We start from the raw sequence: 19,498 nt of genomic DNA, 5'->3' as shown, positions 1-19,498 counted from the left end.
CACTATTCACAATAGCAAAGACTTGGAACCAACCCAAATGTCCATCAATGATAGAATGGATTAAGAAAATGTGGCACATATACACCGTGGAATACTATGCAGCCATAAAAAAGAATGAGTTCATGCCCTTTGTAGGGACATGGATGAAGCTGGAAACCGTCATTCTGAGCAAACTATCGCAAGGACAGAAAACTCATAGGTGGGAATTGAACAATGAGAACACTTGGACACACGGTGGGGAACATCACACACCAGGGCCTGTTGTGGGGTTGGGGGAGGGGGGAGGGATAGCATTAGGAGTACACCTAATGTAAATGATGAGTTAATGGGTGCAGCACACCAACATGGCACATGCATACATAAGTAACAAACCTGCACGTTGATCACATGTACCCTAGAACTTAAAGTATAATAATAATAAAAAATAAGGTTCCCTTTACTAAAGTACTGTTGTGTACCGATAGATTGTAGTTCAGAAAAGGCATTCAACAAATGAATACTGAATGAATTCTAATTTAGCTTTTGGAAAAGTGAAAAAATTAAATGACTGATTTAGTTGACACCATCCAGAGAGGGAAAAAGGCCACTTGAACTGATGTTGCCAGTTGTTGGGTGTCACATAAACAAAAGAGGAAGGCATCTTTTTAATTTCATAGTGTTCTCCCATCTTCAGAATTTACAGCTCTTGATGAAGACAATTCAATATTTAATGACACATTGGAAAAGACAGCTTTTTACTTACCTAGCTCTTCCTTATGTATATGTGTGTAGTTTTCCAACATGAAGGAAAAGAAGGTGGATAACTGGACAAGATAAAAAAAACATTAATCAATTAGTGAACTCCAAACAGCTACTGTGGCAAATGCTGCTGGTGTTCCACCCGAGTGCCCTTACTCTTGTGGGGCATTCCTATCCCAGATGCTGCAGGTGCTAAGGGTCACATCTATGCCTGCCTCCAGAGGACTGCCTGCATCCAGAGCAACACAGGATAACACATGAACGCCCCTCCTGTGGGGCTGCCCAGAGACAACGACTGGCTGAAGCAAGGGTGTAACAGCCCAGTCCCCCACCTCCCTTGCCTGTGCCAGGAACAAATTGTAGTGCATTTCACACCTGACAGCTCCAGATGGGATCAGGCTGAGGTCAGACTTCAAAAAGTACATCTTGGCCTAGCTTCTCCCCTGTCCTGTCTTGCATTCCTCACTCCCTTACAGGCTTTCCCTGAAAACACACCCTCAATAAGTCACTTGTACCAGAATCCCTGTCTCAGCCTCTGCTTCTAGGAAATCCAACCTAAGACAGCTACCAAATTTTGTTCATTATGATCTCTTCTTTTCTTTTTTTTAAGATGGAGTTTCACTCTTGTCGCCCAGGCTGGAGTGCAATGGCACGATTTTGGCTCACTGCAACCTCCGCCTCCCCGGATCAAGCGATTATCCCGCCTCAGTCTCCCGAGTAGCTGGGATTACAGGCGCTCGCCACCATGTCCAGCTAATGTTTTTATATTTTTAGTAGAGACAGGGTTTCACCATGTTGGCCAGGCTGGTCTCGAACTCCTGACCTCAGGTGATCCACCTGCCTCAGCCTCCCAAAGTGCTAGGATTACAGGTGTGAGCCACTGCACCCGGTCCTGATCTCTTTTCTTTTTGGTGGTGAAATTAAGAGTTAAGGAATATTCTTAAATATCAAATATATTTTGGAAAGAAAGGAAGGGAAAGGTGGAACTTCACCAGCTTTCCAGCCACAATCAGGGAACTGGCTCTATGGCCACCAGGTATCTGCAAAGACCTGCACTTGTACAGCACAAATAATTTCTTTTTCAAGCCCTGCCTCTCATGAAAAGTAAACACTTTATCAATCTGGGAGTAGATCTGGGAGTTGGGAATTGAGAGAAGGAAGACTTTCCATACAGTTATCAAAATGTATGATTTTAATGCTGTTGATGATGGGTTTGTCCGTTAACAGTCAATAGAAACCACAATCAGACATCACTTCACACCCACTACGACAGCTGTAATCAAAAAGAGATAATAACAAGTGTTGGCAAAGATGTGAAGAAATTGGAGCCCTCATCCACTGCTGGTGGGAAGGTAAAATGATGGAGCTGCTTTGGAACACAGTTTAGCAGCTCCTCAAAAAGTTAAGCACAAAGTTACTACATGACACAGCAATTCCACTCACAGGTCTATACCCAAGAGAACTGAAAACATATGTTCACACAAAAACTTGCATACAAATGTTCACAGCAGCATTATTCATAATAGCCAAAAGGTGGAACAACCCAAATGATCCATCACCTGAGGAATAGATGATCAAAATGTGGTCCATCCATACAATGGAATATTCTTCAGAATGAGTAATATTAACTAAAAAGGAATGAAGTCCTGATACATGCTACAACATGGGTGAACCTTGAAAGCATTATGCTAAGTAAAAGAAGCTGGGCCAGGCACAGTGGCTCACGCCTGTAATCCCAACACTTTGGGAGACCGAAAATGCAAAAGTTGGCTGGGCGTGGTGGCACGTGCCTGTAGTCCCAGCTACTCAGGAGGCTGAGGCAGGAGAATCGGTTGAACCTGGGAGGCAGAGGTTGCAGTGATCTGAAATCGCGCCACTGCACTCCAGCCTGGCGACAGAGCAAGACTCTGTCTCAAAAAAAAAAAGAAGCCAGACATTAAAGACCACATATGATTCCATTTATATGAAATGGCCAGAATAGGTAAATCCATAGAAATAGAAAATAGATTAGTGGTTGCCAGGGACTGGGGGAAGGAAATGGGGAAATGACTGCTAATGGGTATGGAGTTTAGGAAGCGGGAAATGAAAATGTCCTAAAATTGATTGTGGGGATGTTTGCACAACCCTGTACATATACTAAAAACTATTGAATTGCACACTTTAAATGGGTGAATTGTATGGCATGTGAATTACATCTCAATAAAGAATCAATAGAAAATAATGTACTCGTGCTGGAATGTGTCTAAAGCATACCAATTTGGGATTCACTCTACCTGTATATTTATCACTATATTCTATAGTGCTTAGAAAGACAGCCTATGCTGAGGTTCCTAATCTAGACAAAGGGAGCATCTGACTGAATCACAGTATATCATTTTTCTAGCTGCCAAAAATAAATCTAGCAACTTAGTTCTTTTTGGAATGTTCTTAATTATCTTTAAATATTATAATGTGACACACAGATATATGATTGCTAAAAACTACAAATAATATCAAATAAAAATGAGAAGTCCCTCTTAACATCCCAACCCACGCCCACCAATACCACTCCTGTCCTCAGAACTAACTACTGTAAACAATTTCCTGTGTATCTTTTTCCAGACTTTTGCTGTATGTTTCATGTTCTTTCACATAAAGGAGATAAACTCTACATATTGTTTTACAAGTTGATTTTTTCATTAGCAACTATATTGGAGATCTTTCTAAGATCTGTTTATTGTTAAAAGTACTTTTTTAAAATTAATGAGCATTAAAACTAGATTTATGTATTCTTTAAAAAGGCCTTCCTTGGCCAGGTGCGGTGGCTCACGCCTGTAATTCCAGAACTTTGGGAGGCCAAGGCAGATGGATCACCTGAGGTCAGGAGTTCGAGACCAGCCTGGCCAACATGGTGAAACCCCGTCTCTACTAAAAATTTAAAAATTAGCTGGGTGTGGTGGTGGGTGCCTATAATCCTAGCTACTCGGGAAGCTGAGGCACGAGAATCACTTGAACCCGGGAGGCGGAGGTTGCAGCGAGCCGAGACCGTGCCATTGCACTCCAGCCTGGGCAACAAGAGTGAAATTCCGTCTCGAAGAAAAAAAAAAAAAAAGGCCTTCCTCACCCATGTATATTTTCTTCTAGAGCTTGCAGAGGTTTGTTCCTAGGAAATTCTGCCATTTTTTAACTCCTTGAAGTATTTTTTTCTTTTATAAAATGACAACTTTATTTCCTATTAAGACATCTGCCCCAAAATAGAATAAGACTATTTTTATTAGTTAACCAGATGTTGGGCAGCCCTCTTAAAAATGTGAACTTCAAAACGGAAAAACACCATCCTTTTCCCAAAGCACACTCTCTCTCAATAACTAGTTCCAAGATAACGTCATGACATGCTCTATTAAAGCCTTTCACCAAGCTTCCTCAGCTTAAAATGGACCCAAATTTTCATTCTTTCAATAACAAGGGGTAAAGAGAATCATTTTACCAAAAGAAGAGAAAAGCTTGCAAAACAGACCTGCATTTGGCCTTGTTCATCAGCATATTCGATGGACTGGAAGATGGTGAGGGCATAGTGTTGTCTGGCCTTCAGTCGAGCTTTGTAACCTCGGTACCAGTTCTGGATGATCAACGCAGCTCTCAGCGCTGCAGACCCACAGAATATGAAAGTCAGAGAAAAACAGTTACTATGCACCTGTTAGGAGAAGCAGGTGCTTCAGTGGGGAAAAAACAAACAAAAAAAAGCAGTCCACCTGGATTCCTAGGTTGTAACAATATTAAAACACCAAACAATGAGATTGACTTTTATGTTTTTTATAAAATGTCCTCATGTCTCAAACACTCAGAGAATAATGATGGCACAGCCATTAGGAAAAGAAGTTTTGGAGTAAGACTGCCTGAACTTGAATCCTAGCTCTGCTAATTACCGTCTATGTTACTTTGGGTAAGTTATTAAAACTCTCAAAACCTCAGTTTCGTCATCTGTAAAATGGGAATAATAACAGCACCTACCTTTGGCATGGCTTAAGCATAGTACATCTATGAATGTATGTATACCCTATGAAGTAGCAATCCCATTCTTCACTACGAACCCCAGAGCAATTCTCACACAGTCTATCAAGGAGACATATGCGGATGCAATTGCTTCTTTGTGGCAATAGGAAGTTTGATACAAATAGGCCTGGCTGCCTATCACTAGGAAAGAGAATCTGTACCTTTGGTGGGTGCACACCACAGAGTAGCACAACACAACTGGAAGCAACAGATTAAATAAACCTATAGCAACCTAACCAGTAGGTCTTAAAAACATAGTACTTCCATTGGAATGGTTATTAAAAAGTCAGAGACAGAATGAAATACTACTTTAATCAATAAAACTATATAGATACAAAACCACATTTCATAAGAACATACACAAAGGGAAAAGATGCACACAACACGTGATGGACCGGTTATTTATAGGGGAGTGAATGACGTGGGGTACATGAATAGAAGGGAATAAACCAATTAACACAAGAAGGGGTCTTGCACAGACCAATGATGATAATGTTCAATGAGCTGATGGAGACGTATGATTCACACCACCTTCTGCACCTGAGATTCGATTGATAAAATGCAGGTGGATAAAGAAACACACCCCCTCCCTCACAGAGTTTCTATGAGGATGAAATGAGATGTTACAAGGGGAAGAGTTTAGCCCAATGCCTGGTAAAAAGCACATGCTAAGTAAATGGCAACTGGAAGTATTGTCTTGTTTGTGGACTATCTAGGCAGACTGTCTCTCTTCTGGGGAAGGTAGCCTTTGAGCCATCTTGTAGTTTCATCATATTGAAGAAAGAAATCAGGTAAGAGATAATGAGATTTAAAATACAGTCTCTTATGCCTCCTCGGGTTTTAGAGTGAAGAGCAATCAACACCAGCTGGCTCCTTTTATTCATGCTATCATTTTTCCCAGTTGGTGCATAAAAAATAAGAGTTGACTATAACAGGAGCGATTTGAGTTCTGAAAGCAGGGGTCCAGCCCCCAGTCTCAGCATCCTCTGGTTTAGTACTGCTGCAGTACACAGAATATCCCAGGACCTGGTCGTCTGGCAAGGTTAATTTATTAGCTTTCCCAAGGCTCTTGGGTTCCAGGGAGTCTTTCCATTATTCAGGTTCCAGAAAACCCCAGGAAATAGACCCAACGTCATGTATCATGAGCTTTATAGGGAAAAACCACAGGAAGAAGAAATAGAGTGACATGTGGTGTTATAATATACAAATGATTTGGCTGTGTCTCCACCCAAATCTCATCTTGAATTGTAGCCCACATAATTCCCACGTGTTGTGGGAGGGACCTGGTGGGAGGTAATTGATCATGGGGGCGGTTTCCCACATACTGTTCTGGTGGTAGTGAATAAGTCTCATGAGATCTGATAGTTTTATAAGGGGCTTCCCCTTTCACTTGGCTCTCATTCTCTCTTGTCTGCCACCATGTAAGACGTACCTTTTCCCTTCCACCATGATTGTGAGGCCTCCCCAGCCATGTGGAACCATAAGTCCATTAAACTTCTTTTTCTTTATAAATTACCCAGTCTCGGTTATGTCTGTATCAGCAGTGTGAAAACAAACTAATACGATATATATATATATATATATGGAGAGAGAGAGAGAGAGAAAGGTTTTCATCCATGGCCCTGATACAGTCTTTTGTTATGATGTCGGGTATGTTAGGCCTCAGGGGCAGCCTCTGACCTTCTCCTGTCCTCCTTTCACCTGCCCCAAGGTTCTAATCTTCCCCTGACTTTCTGATTATGGGCTTAAGGCTCTATGCCCTAGGGGAAGAAATGCTGTTGTCTTGAAGCCTTCATAAAAACCCAAGAGAACCGGGTTCAGTGAGCTTCCGGATAGCTGAACAGTGGCAGTTCTGGGAGGGTGGCCTGCGCCTTCCCCCCGCCTCGCCCTATGCATCTCTTTATCTGTTTCCTTTGTAATACCCTTTATAATAAACCAGTAAATGTAAGGAAGTGTTTCCCTGAGTTTTGTGAGCTGCTCTAGTAAAATAATGGAACCCAAAGAGGGGGTCATGGGAACCCCCAACTTGAAGCTGGTCGGTAAGAAGTTCTGGAGGTCTGGACTTGCAACTGGTGTTGGGGTGGGGTGGGTAGGCAGTCTTGGGGACTGAGCCCTCAACCTGTGGGATATGACACTATCTCTGGGTAGATAATGTCAGAATCTGAATTAGAGGACACCCAGCTGGTATCCGCTGCTTGGTGTGTGGAGAAAAGTCCCCACACATTTGGTCACAGAAGTCTTCTGTGTCGATGATTGCTGTGGTGTGAGAGTGGAGAAAAAAATGGTTAGGGGAGAAAGATTTTCCCTACACACATCTTCAACCTTGCAAAGCAAATAATTGGCAGTGGCATGGCTGAAATCTGAAGTGTTCTCACAATACCATGATGGAGGGTCTAGGGTCACCTGAAAGGCCTGTTCTGTGGGACAGTCGCTATCATGATGAATCACCCTCTGGCCTCAGGGGTTCTCATACTCACAAGCACAATGGTGCCTTTCCAGTGCCACTTCCTAGGACCAGGCATTGATTAGTCCTGCAGTCCTCACAACACTGCGAAGCTGACAGAGACTGAGGAACTCACTAAAGCTCACTTAGCTGCTAAGTGGAAATAGACAGTGAGGATTCGAACCCTGGTCTGACTGACTCCGTAGCCCAAGCTCTTAACCTCCATAGAGCTATTGATCTTTTCTGTGCCTCTGCTTCTTCATCTGCACAATGATGTTGTGGAATAAATGATCACTGAAGTCTCTTCTATTTGGTATTAGCAACATCAATAACAAATAAACAAGCTTGGCCAGGTGCGATGGCCCACGCCTGTAATCCCAACACTTTGGGAGGCCGAGGTGGGCAGATCACTTGAGGTCAAGAGTTCGAGACCAGACTGGCTAACATGGTGAAACCCCACCTTTACTAAAAATACAAAAATTAGCTGGGCACGGTGGTGCACGCTTGTAATCCCAGCTACCTGGGAGGCTGAGGTGGGAGGATCACTTGAACCTAGGAGACAGAGGTTGCAGTGAGCCAAGATCGCCGCCACTGCACTCCAGCCTGGGAGACAGAGCAAGACTCCATTTCGATTAAAAAAAAAAAAAAAGAAATAATTTTTGAGCTTATTATTATTTCTCTAATAATAGAACAAAATAACTATCATATGTTAAGGGTCTATTACAAGATATTTGGTCCCCACAAGCATCATCATCTCCATGTTACACATAAGGAAATTCTGAGTTCAGAAAGGCGAGTCTCTTGCTCCAAGTCACTTATCTAGTATGAACTCAGGTCCTCTGGCTCTTTCCACTCCAGTCAGTTACTTTATTCCCTAACCTATGTGTACCTTTCCTTCCTTTGAATAATAATGGCCACCATTTTTTTTTTTTTTTTTTTTTTTTGAGTCAGAGTCTCGTCTGTAGCCCAGGCTGGAGTGCAGAGCCATGATCTCGGCTCACTGCAACCTCTGCCTCCTGGATTCAAGCAATTCTCTGCCTCAGCCTCCCCAGTAGCTGGGACTACAGGCGCCCACCACCACGCCCAGCTAATTTTTGTATTTTTTGTAGAGACAAGGTTTCACCATGTTGGCCAGGCTGGTCTTGAACTCCTGACCTCATGATCCACCTGCCTCAGCCTCCCAAAATGCTGGGATTACAGGTGTGAGCCACCGCGCCTGGCCATTCACCATTTCTTCAATGCCTACTAAGTGGCTGGCACTAGCTGGACACCTGACATCTACTGCCACTTCTCCCTGATGCGGAGAAAGAGGCAAGCTAGGCCCTCTCCCATCTCTGCCTGGCTTCCATCCCCACCCCACTCTCCAAGGGAGGAGCTGCTATTTTGTATACAGCACACAATACGTTCACTGGGTTCCACTGGGAGGGGTGTAAACTGTGGCATAGGAGGTTTATAAACACCTATGGTCCCCTCTGTCTTCTACTTCCTCTTCTACTCCAAAGTCAGGAAGTGGAACTGCCCCACCCCACCCCAGCTTGGGAAGCAGCCATCTCTGCCTATGCTCATATGCCTGTACCTGAGCACACATGCCACTTATTAAGCTATCAGGTCTCAACTCTAACCCCACCCTTCCCTAGTCAGCACAGTGGTGCTGAGGCTGGGACTTTGCAGACCCCATTTCAGCTTTGTCAGTTGCCCCCTGTGAGGCTCTGCCAATAGGGGTGGGAAAGGCAGACTGCAAGGCTGGAGGAGGGACTAGGGACACACTCCTTCCTGTCTGCTTCCTGTTCCTGATAGTGTAACCTAGCAACTGCTCTTCACCCCAGGTAACAGTCGTTGGATCCAGTTTGCAGTTCATCCAGCACTTGCAAAGCCAGTCTCATGGCAGCCCTGGAGACACCAGCACTGGCTGAGTGCACCACTTCTCAGAGGACTGGGCTTCAGTTCTGTGGGACCCTCCTTGCAAGTTTCTCAACTGGAATAATTCCACTCTTTTCCCTTTGTTCTCTCAGCTCTAGGGTGGTAACTTCCCTGCAGTTGCTATAGTTCTTTACATTCAATTCTCTCTGTTCAAATCACTCTGTGGTTTCTGCCTCCTGACTAGACCCTGCCCGATAAGCTCCTCTCGGAGGGGTGGGAAAAACAGGTCCTGCTAAGACCTCAAGCCTCCGACTTCCTGCAGGCTCCAACTCATGCCGTCATTAGAGCTCTACATTGAGATCTGGGGTACTTGTGCAGCAGCTAATAAAGCGGACTTTGATCCACATCCTGCTATTGTCCCTTGGGCATACATTTCCCAAAGAAACCTCTCCAGGAGAGGGAAGGAGCCCAGCAAGGTTGGGCATACCGACATCAGACCTCCAAAACCTCACCTAATTCCTAAGCCCCATCCACCACAGGACAGCACTAGGCAGCTGAGGACCCTCCCCTGGAGAAGAAACCTCCAAAATAGCTAAGGGTAGAATGCAGGCATGATAGACCCTACCCGAGGGGGTTGCTGGCCCCCATAACCCCCCACCCTGCCCAGAGAGTTGAAGATCCGCGTGATTCAGTTCTAAACTTATTGGACAGCTTAGATCTACTTCTGGTCCTGCTGCTTCATCTGATAACAGGGCTTCTCTTCCCGGTCACATTGATTCCATGCAGAATAAATGAATGAATGAATGAATGCTATTGAGGAGTATGTGTAGCAAGGGTCTTCTATTTTTGTTTCTAGACAGAAGCAACAGCATAGATTCAATAAGTTACCTGGCCAATTTTCTGTGCCCAGTAGGTGGTTTCTCTATTGCCAAGCTGGTTTTTTGTTTTGTTTTAATAGATTCTTTTCTCTGGTGGCAATCACTATCATGGTATCTTGCAAGAAATTAAATAGTCATGTAGGGGGTTAGTTAGCAACACAAATAATGAATTCAGAGTGATTGCTTTGTGCCAGGCATTGTGCCTGGTGCTTTACGTGGATCATCTACTTCAACTTGATTTGATTTCATCCTCCCCCCAACAATCCTCTCAAGTGTCACTATCCCTGTTTTACAGATAAGGAAACTGGGGCTCAGAAACAACATGTCTGGGGTCATGTCAGTTGTCAGAGGGACAATGCAGAGTCAAATCCAGTTATCTGTAATTTCAGAACCTGGGCTCATCCTCATTTTGCTATATACATGGCATTTGGAATCAGCCATAAAAAATGAGACGGGGCCGGGTGCAGTGGCTCAAGTCTTTAATCCTAGCACTTTGGTAGGCCGAGGCAGGTGGATTGCCTGAGCTCAGGAGTTCGAGACCAGCCTGGGCAACATGGCGAAACCCTGTCTCTACTAAAAATACAAAAAGTTAGCCAGGCGTGGTAGTGCATGCCTGTAACCCCAGCTACTTGGGAGGCTGAGGCACAAGGCATGAGAATCACTTGAACCCGGGAGGCAGAGGTTGCAGTGAGCCAAGATCGTGCCACTGCACTCCAGCCTGGGCAACAGAGCAAGACTCTGTCTCAAAAAAAAAAAAAAAAAACTGACGGTATATAGAATAGCATCTCCTCCCACACCTTCCCCCACCTCACATTCCCTATCCCTTTACCTGTTCTACTGTTCTCTGTAGCACTCTTGAGCATCTGACATTGTCTACAGTTATATGTGTATGGGTTTATTGTCCATTTTCCCCTATTAGCTAGGAACTTCATTTTTTTCATTGCTGCATCCCCAGCACCTGGGGCAAGGCCTGGAAATGTATTATATATTTGTTGAATGAATGATTGAATGAATGAATGAACACCTTCTAGGGGTGTTGTAATAATACATAATAATGTATTAGTAATCTGTTGACATAGGTATTAGTAATAAATTAATTGATTCATATAAAATGCTTAGCACATTGCCTGTCATATAGGAAGCACTCGATAAATGGGAGATACTTTTTTAAAAATTGTCTCTCTCCAGGCTAACAAATTCCAGTTAAGTCCCAAAGACTTCCTAATTATACATAATATTTCATTAGAAATTTCACAAATTATGGCTGGGCGTGGTGGCTCACGCCTGTAACCCCAGCACTTTGGGAGGCCGAAGCAGGTGGATTACCTGAGATCAGGAGTTTGAGACCAGCCTGGCCAACACGGCAAAACCTCGTCTCTACTAAAAACACAAAAATTAGCCGGGCATGGTGGTGGGCACCTGTAATCCCAGCTACTTGGGAGGCTGAGGCAGGACAATTGCTTGAACCTGGGAGACGGAGGTTGCAGTGAGCCGAGATCACACCACAGCACTCTAACCTGGGCGACAGAGTGAGACTCCGTCTCAAAAAAAAAAAAAAAAAAAAAAAAGTCACAAATTACTGTGGACAAACAGGCTACCATCTCAGAACACAACAGCCTAGAGCAAGAAGAGCCCAGCCAACTGAGGTGCATGCAGTTAGAGCCTGCAGCTTTTGCTCAGACATCACCTTTGCGGGAGGCCTTTCCTGACTACCCCTTCCTATATGGTCCCTCCTCCCCCCATCGCCTATCTCCTTCCTTATTTTTTCTCCATAGCACTTATCACCATGTGGTATTTACTTCTTTGTCATTGTCTGTGTCCTTCCACTAGAATGTAATCTCTGTAAGAGCTGGGATTTTCATCTGTTGAGTTAGCTGCTGTATTTCCTGAGCCTGGAATAGTCCCTGGAACATAGCAGGAATAAATATTTGTTGAACAAATGAAATTACTGTTTAGTTAAGACTTTGTGTCTTACATTTCTCTTTGTGCTGGCTGGTGGAGTCTTTATGTTTGGTTTGGTTTTGGTTTTTAAACAGGAGTTTATTTGACAGATAGTTCTTCAAACAAGACATTTCATATTCAGAATGATAAGGTATTTAAAGGCTCTCTGCTTTTGAAATTCTTCTGGCAGAGGCCTCCTGAGGAAGCAGCAGGATTAGCGAATATTTAATGTACCTTTAAGGGGCCCGGCATCCAGGCAAGAAGAGACCCAGGCACAAGTGCGACATAGCTGATTAAAATGAATTCGAATGAACTGGAAAGAAAATGAATCCTCTAATAGCAAAAGGCTTTAAGTGAAGAGGAGAAGCATCTATAACCTCAGCTATTCAAAGCATGATGAGAAGAGGGTATGGCTGAACTCTGGCCTAGGACCACAGTCTTCATTACTGTTATTTTTGTTTACAGATATTCTATATCTGCCATCTGCCAGAATGTGCAGCTGTCCCACTGAGACTTCTAACTTCACTGGAAAAACAGCTCAAAGCACATGCCCAGTGAACATGAGACAGACACAAAACCTGCTTGTTGGGCAGCAAGCAAGGCAGAGACCTTATGAGGCTCGCTCAGCCACAAACTCTGGCAGCCCTGCAGAGCAAGGCCACAACACAGAGGCCTTGTCCCTGGGAGACACTTTTCTGAAAGAAGAGAGTAAAGTGTGAAGTCCAGTCGCCAAACAATGTCAGGCATTTGAAACAAAACTATCACTTTCCCTAAGGGACAAAAGAGATCATAATTGTGTCATTCTCAGGAACCTCTGGCCTTCCAGTGAGACAAGAGCGAGAATAACAGGTCATTTCTACAACATTTTATGTACTCACTCTCCTACCCACCAACCCCATCCACATGGGTTAATAAAAATAAGTTCTGACTTTGTCATTGGGATACTTCCATTTGGGCCCTGACTTACCCAGTTGCCACCTAAGTAACCTCAGGCAAATCAACCAACCTCCGAGGTCCTCAGTTTCTCATGTAAACAATGAGAACTTTGGATTGTGTGATCTCTAAGATTCTTTCCAGTTACCAAATACTCTAACTCATCCCCCTACTCGTTTTTAGTGCCATTGCTGCAGCCCACCTATCACTGTACATAGAAAAGCTGAAAATAACCATCCAAGGGCACAATATGATGTGCAAAACTGAACCCTCAAACCAGAAACTTCTGGACAAAGAAGACAAATTCTAAAGGCTATTTGAAAATAAATCAATCAATCGGAATCATCTCTGTAGAAAAATACAAGTTACTAATATCTTTGGCTTTTCCATCAAGGAATTGTAGCCAAAGTTTGCTAGCAATTGGTTTGGGAACACTAAACATTTCACATATTAATTTTTTTAATTGCCTAAAATATGACTAAGGTGTACGATCTGTTAACTGGTTCAAGTGACAGCCAACAAAAGATGGAGGGAAGATGGATGGGGAAGAAAGGGAAGACGAGAGAGGGCTGGCTCAGACTTCCCACCACGCAGTATATCCATGTAATAAAAATGCACCTGTATTCCCAAAATCTATATAAAACTAGAGGCTGGGAGATAGAGACACATGGGAAGTATCTATATTCTGTTCTCCAAAATATCCATTGATGATTTTTGCTTAAATCAATTATTTCTACGGTGGTTGCAAAACAGTGATTTTTGAACTCATTTCTTCTACATTTATTAGGATTAGGATTTTTAAACGGCCCATTTAAAGCCCTATTTGATTCAACAGGGCAATGGAACAACATGAAGATGACATAAAGCCATCTCATGAAAGATTCCATAAGAGTTGTCATCCTTGGACTGGGTGCAGTGGCTCATGACTGTAATCCTAGTACTTTGGGAGGCCGAGGCGGGCAGATCTCTTGAGCCTAGGAGTTCACGACCAGCCTGGGCAATATGATGAAACCCTATCTCTACAAAAACTATAACAATTAACCGGGCATGGTGGCACACACCTGTAGTCCCAGCTACTTGAGAGGTTGAGGTGGGAGGATCACTTGAGCCCAGGAGGTTGAGGCTGCAATGAGCCTTGATGGCGCCACTGCACTCCAGCCTGGGTGACAGAGTGAGACCCTGTGTCAAAAAAGACAAGTTGTAATCCTTGGCTATATCACTAGTTCAGGAAAATGTGATGCTTCATTTATACCATACCAAAATAATAGGCCAACTCAATAAAACACTCAGACCAAGAGAATAGTTTACAAGTAACTGTTAACCTCCCTACCATATTATGTTTTGCCAATTTTCCAAAAAAATTATTATTATGAATACATTAATTTTTAAAAACTATTGTATTCTTAAGTATGTAAAAGAAATTTTGCTATATAAAAGAATTCCTATCATTTTAAATTATTAAAATAGTCTCTCATAGGAAATGTGTTCTATTCAATAATTCAATAATAACCTTTAATCCTCACTCAGGAAATAATATCTTGACTGCAATTCTGTTTTATGTCTCCCTTGTTATTAATTACTAATCTGTGTTATATTGCCACGTTTGTTCATCCAAGGTCAAATACGATCCGCACTAAATTTTTGTCTTTTGCAGCTGCTAAAAGCTAATGAAATATAAAGCCATAATCATATAAGAAAAGCGTTCTGAATATGGGAAATAACTGGCAATTGGGGCTGAGGGATTGTCCTTTCTTGCACTTAGTTGAAATAGGTCTCTCTGTAACAAGATTTCCTAACAATTAACATGACCCAACTAGAAAGCTGGCTTCTTTGTGAATTTCCTAGTAAAGCTGGAAGCCAGTAAAAATCATTTAAACAAAGAGGTGGTTCTGCTCTCTTTGGGTTTTGTGTTGTGTTGTGTGTGTGTTTTTGTTTTTTCTTTTTTGAGACAATGTCTTGCTCTGTTGCCCAGGCTGGAGTGCAGTGGTACAATCATGGTTCATTGCAGCCTCCACCTCCTGGGCTCAAGTGATCCTCCTGCCTCAGCCTCCTACGTAGCTGGGACTACAGCTGCGAGCCACCATGTCCAGCTATTTTTTTTTTCTTTTGGTAGAGACGAGGTATTACTATGTTGCCCAGGCTGCTTTCAAACTCCTAGCCTCAAGTGATCCTCCCGCCTCAGCCTCCCAAAGTGCTGGGATTACAGACATGGCTACTACACCTGGCCTTTCTGCCTTCTAAAGGTTCACGATTCTAAAATGGATATCTAAATAGCCCCTATAAGAGTCTCAAAATACTTGAAATTTTTTAAGCAAAGGTAAATTAATCACACAGCAAATAAAAAGCTGAAGATGTATTTAATTGGTGTAAAGAATAAAAAGGTTGTTGGGATGGGTTTGTTTTGTTTTGTCTGTTTCACACAGGCATTAAATGTGTTTGTAGTACCAATCCTATACAAACCTCCGGGCCAACACATTATCATATCAAACGGTGACTATTACCTAAGAATTGTTAGTGAGAGGAATCATGATTTCAGATGAAGAAAATGGTCTCCTTTTACAAAGAAAAGTACTTATTTAAAATGATTCCCAACAAAACAGGGATTAGAGCATATAATGTGGGCTGAAAATAAAGATTTGGAGTCTTGACACACTGATGTCAAGGCCATGGTGTAGATAAAGCATCCAAGGAGAGTGTTAGAGTGACAAGATCAGAGAGCCAAGGGGGAACCCAGAGGAGCCCCAACATTTAAAAACCAGGAGAAAGCAGAGTCCACATAAATAGTTCATGCAGAGACCCAAAAGAAAAACCAGGAGAATGTGTTGCCCCTGAAGCCAAGGGCAATGAGTAGTAAGAAGGGAGTGGGCAGGAGTGCCAAAGACCGCCAGGAAGTGAGCAAAATCAGCACTGAAAATGCTCCACTGGACTTCGAGGTCATTCAAGAACCTGTCAGATCATCTTCCCTGGGCTGGGATCGATGAGGAGGTAGGAGACAGCGGTACAAATGCACCCTTAAGGAGCAAGCTTGAAGGGGAGGAGAGAGATGAGAGGAACTGGAGGAGACGAGAGGGCCAGAGAAGGCTTATTTTAAAGGGAAGGAAAAGAACAGTTACAAACGGCAATTTTGGACAACTGGAAAATTCTGAATATGGACTACATGTTAGATAATGTTACACTGTCAATGTTAAATTTCTTCAGGGTGATCTAGTATTATAGTTATATAAGAGAATATCCCTCTTTTAGTAGATGCATGCTAAGTACATAGAGGTTAATTCCATAATGTCTACAGCTTATTTTCAAATTATTTCAAACGGGTGTTTATGTACTATTCTTTCATCTTCTCTGTAGGTTTGCAATTTTCAAAAATATTTGGGGAGGAAAACAAAAGCAAAACAAAATGGCTTGAGAAAAAAAAAATATATATATATCCAAACCAAAAAAAAGAAAAAGGAAAAAAAAGAGGAAAGTCACTGAGCTTGTCAAGATGCTGATGGGCAACAGCTAGGGGAATGAGCAGGCGAGGCAGAAGGAAAATCAATGCCCTCCCCTACCTACCCCTCCCACAGCTACAGAGCATATGGATAGTCTTGGAGGGACAATGGACTTGAAAGAGCATCTTCTCTGTCTGCAGTTCATTGAGGAGGAAAATGAGGGCGGTCCGAGTTCACAGGGATTTTCAATATACCCTACGGTGGCAGTAAAGACTGCTTGATGGCTATGATAACCTAGAACCCTCTGACAAACAATAGCAAGAAGAATGGCAAGAGGCCCTCTAAACTTGGAGAAAATTCTTTAGGGAACACTAAAGATGAAAGATTTTCATTTGTTATTTTTCCATGAAGGTCTCAAACTGAAATATACATCACTGTAAAGGACTTCAAATTGGGAATAAGGAGATGGGGATGGAGAGCCAGGAGGTGGGCTCTCAAGCAGCTGTGAATGGCTTGATTGTTCGATTTTTTTTTTTTTTTTTTTTTTTTTTTTTTTGAGATGGTGTCTCGCTCTCTCGCCCAGGCTGGAGTGCAGTGGCGTGATCTTGGCTCACTGCAAGCTCCGCCTCCTGGATTCACGCCATTCACCTTCCTCAGCCTCCCTAGGAGCTGGGACTACAGGCGCCCGCCACCACGCCCTGCTAATTTTTTGTATTTTTAGTAGAGATGGGGTTTCACCATGTTAGTCAGGATGGTCTCAATCTCCTGACCTCGTGATTCACCCGCCTCGGCCTCCCAAAGTGCTCGGATTACAGGCGTGAGCCACTGCGCCCGGCGATTTTTCGATTTTTAAACAGCTAAATTAACTAGATGTTTTACCAAGAATTAAAGAAATATTTAGTTTGCTATTTAGTATTTTTAAGTTTTTTTCATATAAAATAAAGAATGAGTACTTTTGAAAGGAACAATTTCCTTTAGAGAAACTTCTATTTGTCACAGCTTACGCATCAAACCACAAAGCCAAAAAAGCACGGATTGTCTTTGTCAGCCTCTTAGCACTTACAGAAATTGAATAAATACATTTCTAAGTGGTCTCAAGGGAAGAAATAAAATATATCAGTGTTTCCAAAGTGCTCCATGGGAACAAAAAGGCAATAGATTATTAATTGAAATACCATTAACATAAAATTTTAAGTGTCAAGTGAAATTCAGGAGAATGAAATTGCAATGTTTAATTTCTGTTATGTGGATAAATTCCAATTCTCCAAGTCAGGGTAGCATATCAGAAGGGCCATGAACTTTGGAATCTGCCAGATCTGGTTCCAATTCAGGCTCTGCCACCCACGAGTGTGTAACTTGGGGCAGTTAAGTCTCACTTTCCTCATTTATAAAATGAGGGAGACTAATCAAAGCTTTAAGAGTTTTGGTAAGAAATAATGAGAGTAGCAGGCACTCAATAAATCATAGCTATTATTAGTACTCTCTTACCTGCTACATATCACAAAAGAAATAAAATAACAATGACAATATAAAATTGATGCTACTTTTTTTTTTTTTTTTTTTTTTTTGAGATGGAGTCTCACTCTGTTGCCCAGGCTGTAGTGCAGTGGGGTGATCTTGGCTCACTGCAACCTGTCTGCCTCCCAGGTTCAGCCAATTCTCCTGCCTCAGCCTCCCAAGTAACTGGGATTACAGGCGTGTGCCGTCATGCCCAGCTAATTTTTGTATTTTTAGTACAGACAGGGTCTCACCATGTTGACCAGGCTGGTCTTGAACTCCTGACCTCAAGTGATTCACCCACCTCGGCCTCTCAAAGTGCTGGGATTACAGGTGTGAGTCACTGTGCCTGGTCTTTTTCCTTTTTTAAGAGTCAGGATCTCACTCAGTGGTGGTCCTGGCTGGAGTGCAGTGGCATAATCATAGCTCACTGCAACCTCAAACTCCTGGGCTCAAATGATTCACCCGCCTCCCAAAGTGTTGGGATTACAGGCGTGAGTCACCGCGCCTGGCCCGATGCTACTTCTCTACATGGAAGGTGGGTAGAGCACAAGAAAGGGAATAGCCTCAATTTTATATGTAGGTTACGCTTTCTCAAACTGCCATGATACTCCAGAGGCAGAGTACTGTGGTCAGGTGGAATGACCTAGCAGGACAAAAAACCCTTAACAGTAGTCAGACCAGTGGAAACAGGAATCAAGCACAAGCCTTGGCTCTGTGACTTGCTGTGTTCCCTTGAGGCAATCACTTTGCCTTTCAAAGCCTCATTTCCTTTTTTGCAAACTGAGAACAACCCTTCAAAAGGCTGTGAGGATCAAACGTATGTTACAGGGCCTGGCCAACTTGAAAAGCACTATGCAAATACAAGGTACTGTATATAAGTATATTTAATTAAAGCTAGCTTCTGAAGCAGGAACATTCAGAGGTGGCATAAAATGGTGGAATGGGTGACAGCAAAAAATACTTTGTCTTCAAAACTCCTTGAATTCAAATCCCAACTCTGCCAGCTGTAAGCTGCATAAACTTACCAAGTAAGCTGGGTGCAGTGGCTCACGCCTGTAATCCCAGCACTTTGGGAGGTCAAGGCAGGCGAATCATAAGGTCAGGAGTTCAAGACCAGCCTGGCCAACATGGTGAAACCCCGCCTCTACTAAAAATACAAAAAATTAGCTGGGCATAGTGGTGGGCACCTGTAATCCCAGCTATTCAGGAGGCTGAGGCAGGAGAATCACTTGAACCCGGGAGGTGGAGGTTGCAGTGAGCCGAGATCACGCCACTGCACTCCAGCCCAGGCGACAGAGTGAGACTCCGTCTCAAAAAAAAAAAAAAAAAAAACTTACCAAGTACCACACTGAGCATGAACTGCTTCCACTATACAAATAGGAATAATAACCCTTTATTCAGGTTTATTATAAGGATTAAATAAAATATATGTAGATTATGTTGAACACTCTTTGGAATATGGTTAGTAATCAGGAAATAATATCTATCATTTTCTATCAAGAGCTTTCAAAATATTTATAGCCCTTGACACGATAATTTCATATCTAATCACCTGAATATAGAAATAATCCAAAATAAGGAAAAGGCTTTGCACAAAGAAATTCTTCAAAGTGTTATTTATATTAGTATTAAAAGGTCCAATATTTGAAGAATAATTAAGCATATTATGGCCTATTCACCAAATAAAATACTTAGCAATGACTAAAATGATGTTTGCAAAGCATTTATAACAACTTGAGAAA

At 42.7% G+C, this 19,498-nt stretch overlaps 1 protein-coding gene across 12 annotated transcripts in view; it reads right to left on the bottom strand.

Moving 5' to 3' along the window:
- PPEF1 (protein phosphatase with EF-hand domain 1) overlaps positions 1–19,498 on the bottom strand; it is a 150,930-nt gene that overhangs the window by 92,992 nt on the left and 38,440 nt on the right. For 10 of the 12 annotated variants that reach the window (XR_010138967.1, XM_054544376.2, XM_063721187.1 and 7 more), the window contains 2 exons: positions 4,235–4,362; positions 743–803 (listed from right to left, as the gene is read on the bottom strand). Coding sequence is in view for 11 of the 12 variants with exons in the window: in XM_054544376.2 (XP_054400351.1) it covers positions 743–803; positions 4,235–4,362 (189 nt within the window). In the remaining variant the exon portion in view is untranslated. Of the gene's footprint in view, positions 1–742; positions 804–4,234; positions 4,363–13,886; positions 14,000–19,498 lie in introns of those variants that run through there. The other 2 variants (XM_054544381.1, XM_063721188.1) reach the window with 2 other exon arrangements.

This window comes from Pongo abelii, chromosome X (assembly GCF_028885655.2).
Source record: "Pongo abelii isolate AG06213 chromosome X, NHGRI_mPonAbe1-v2.0_pri, whole genome shotgun sequence".
Lineage (NCBI taxonomy): Eukaryota > Metazoa > Chordata > Mammalia > Primates > Hominidae > Pongo > Pongo abelii.
The sequence above is the reverse complement of the archived record's forward strand: the minus strand, read 5'-3'. Positions and strand labels throughout refer to the sequence as shown.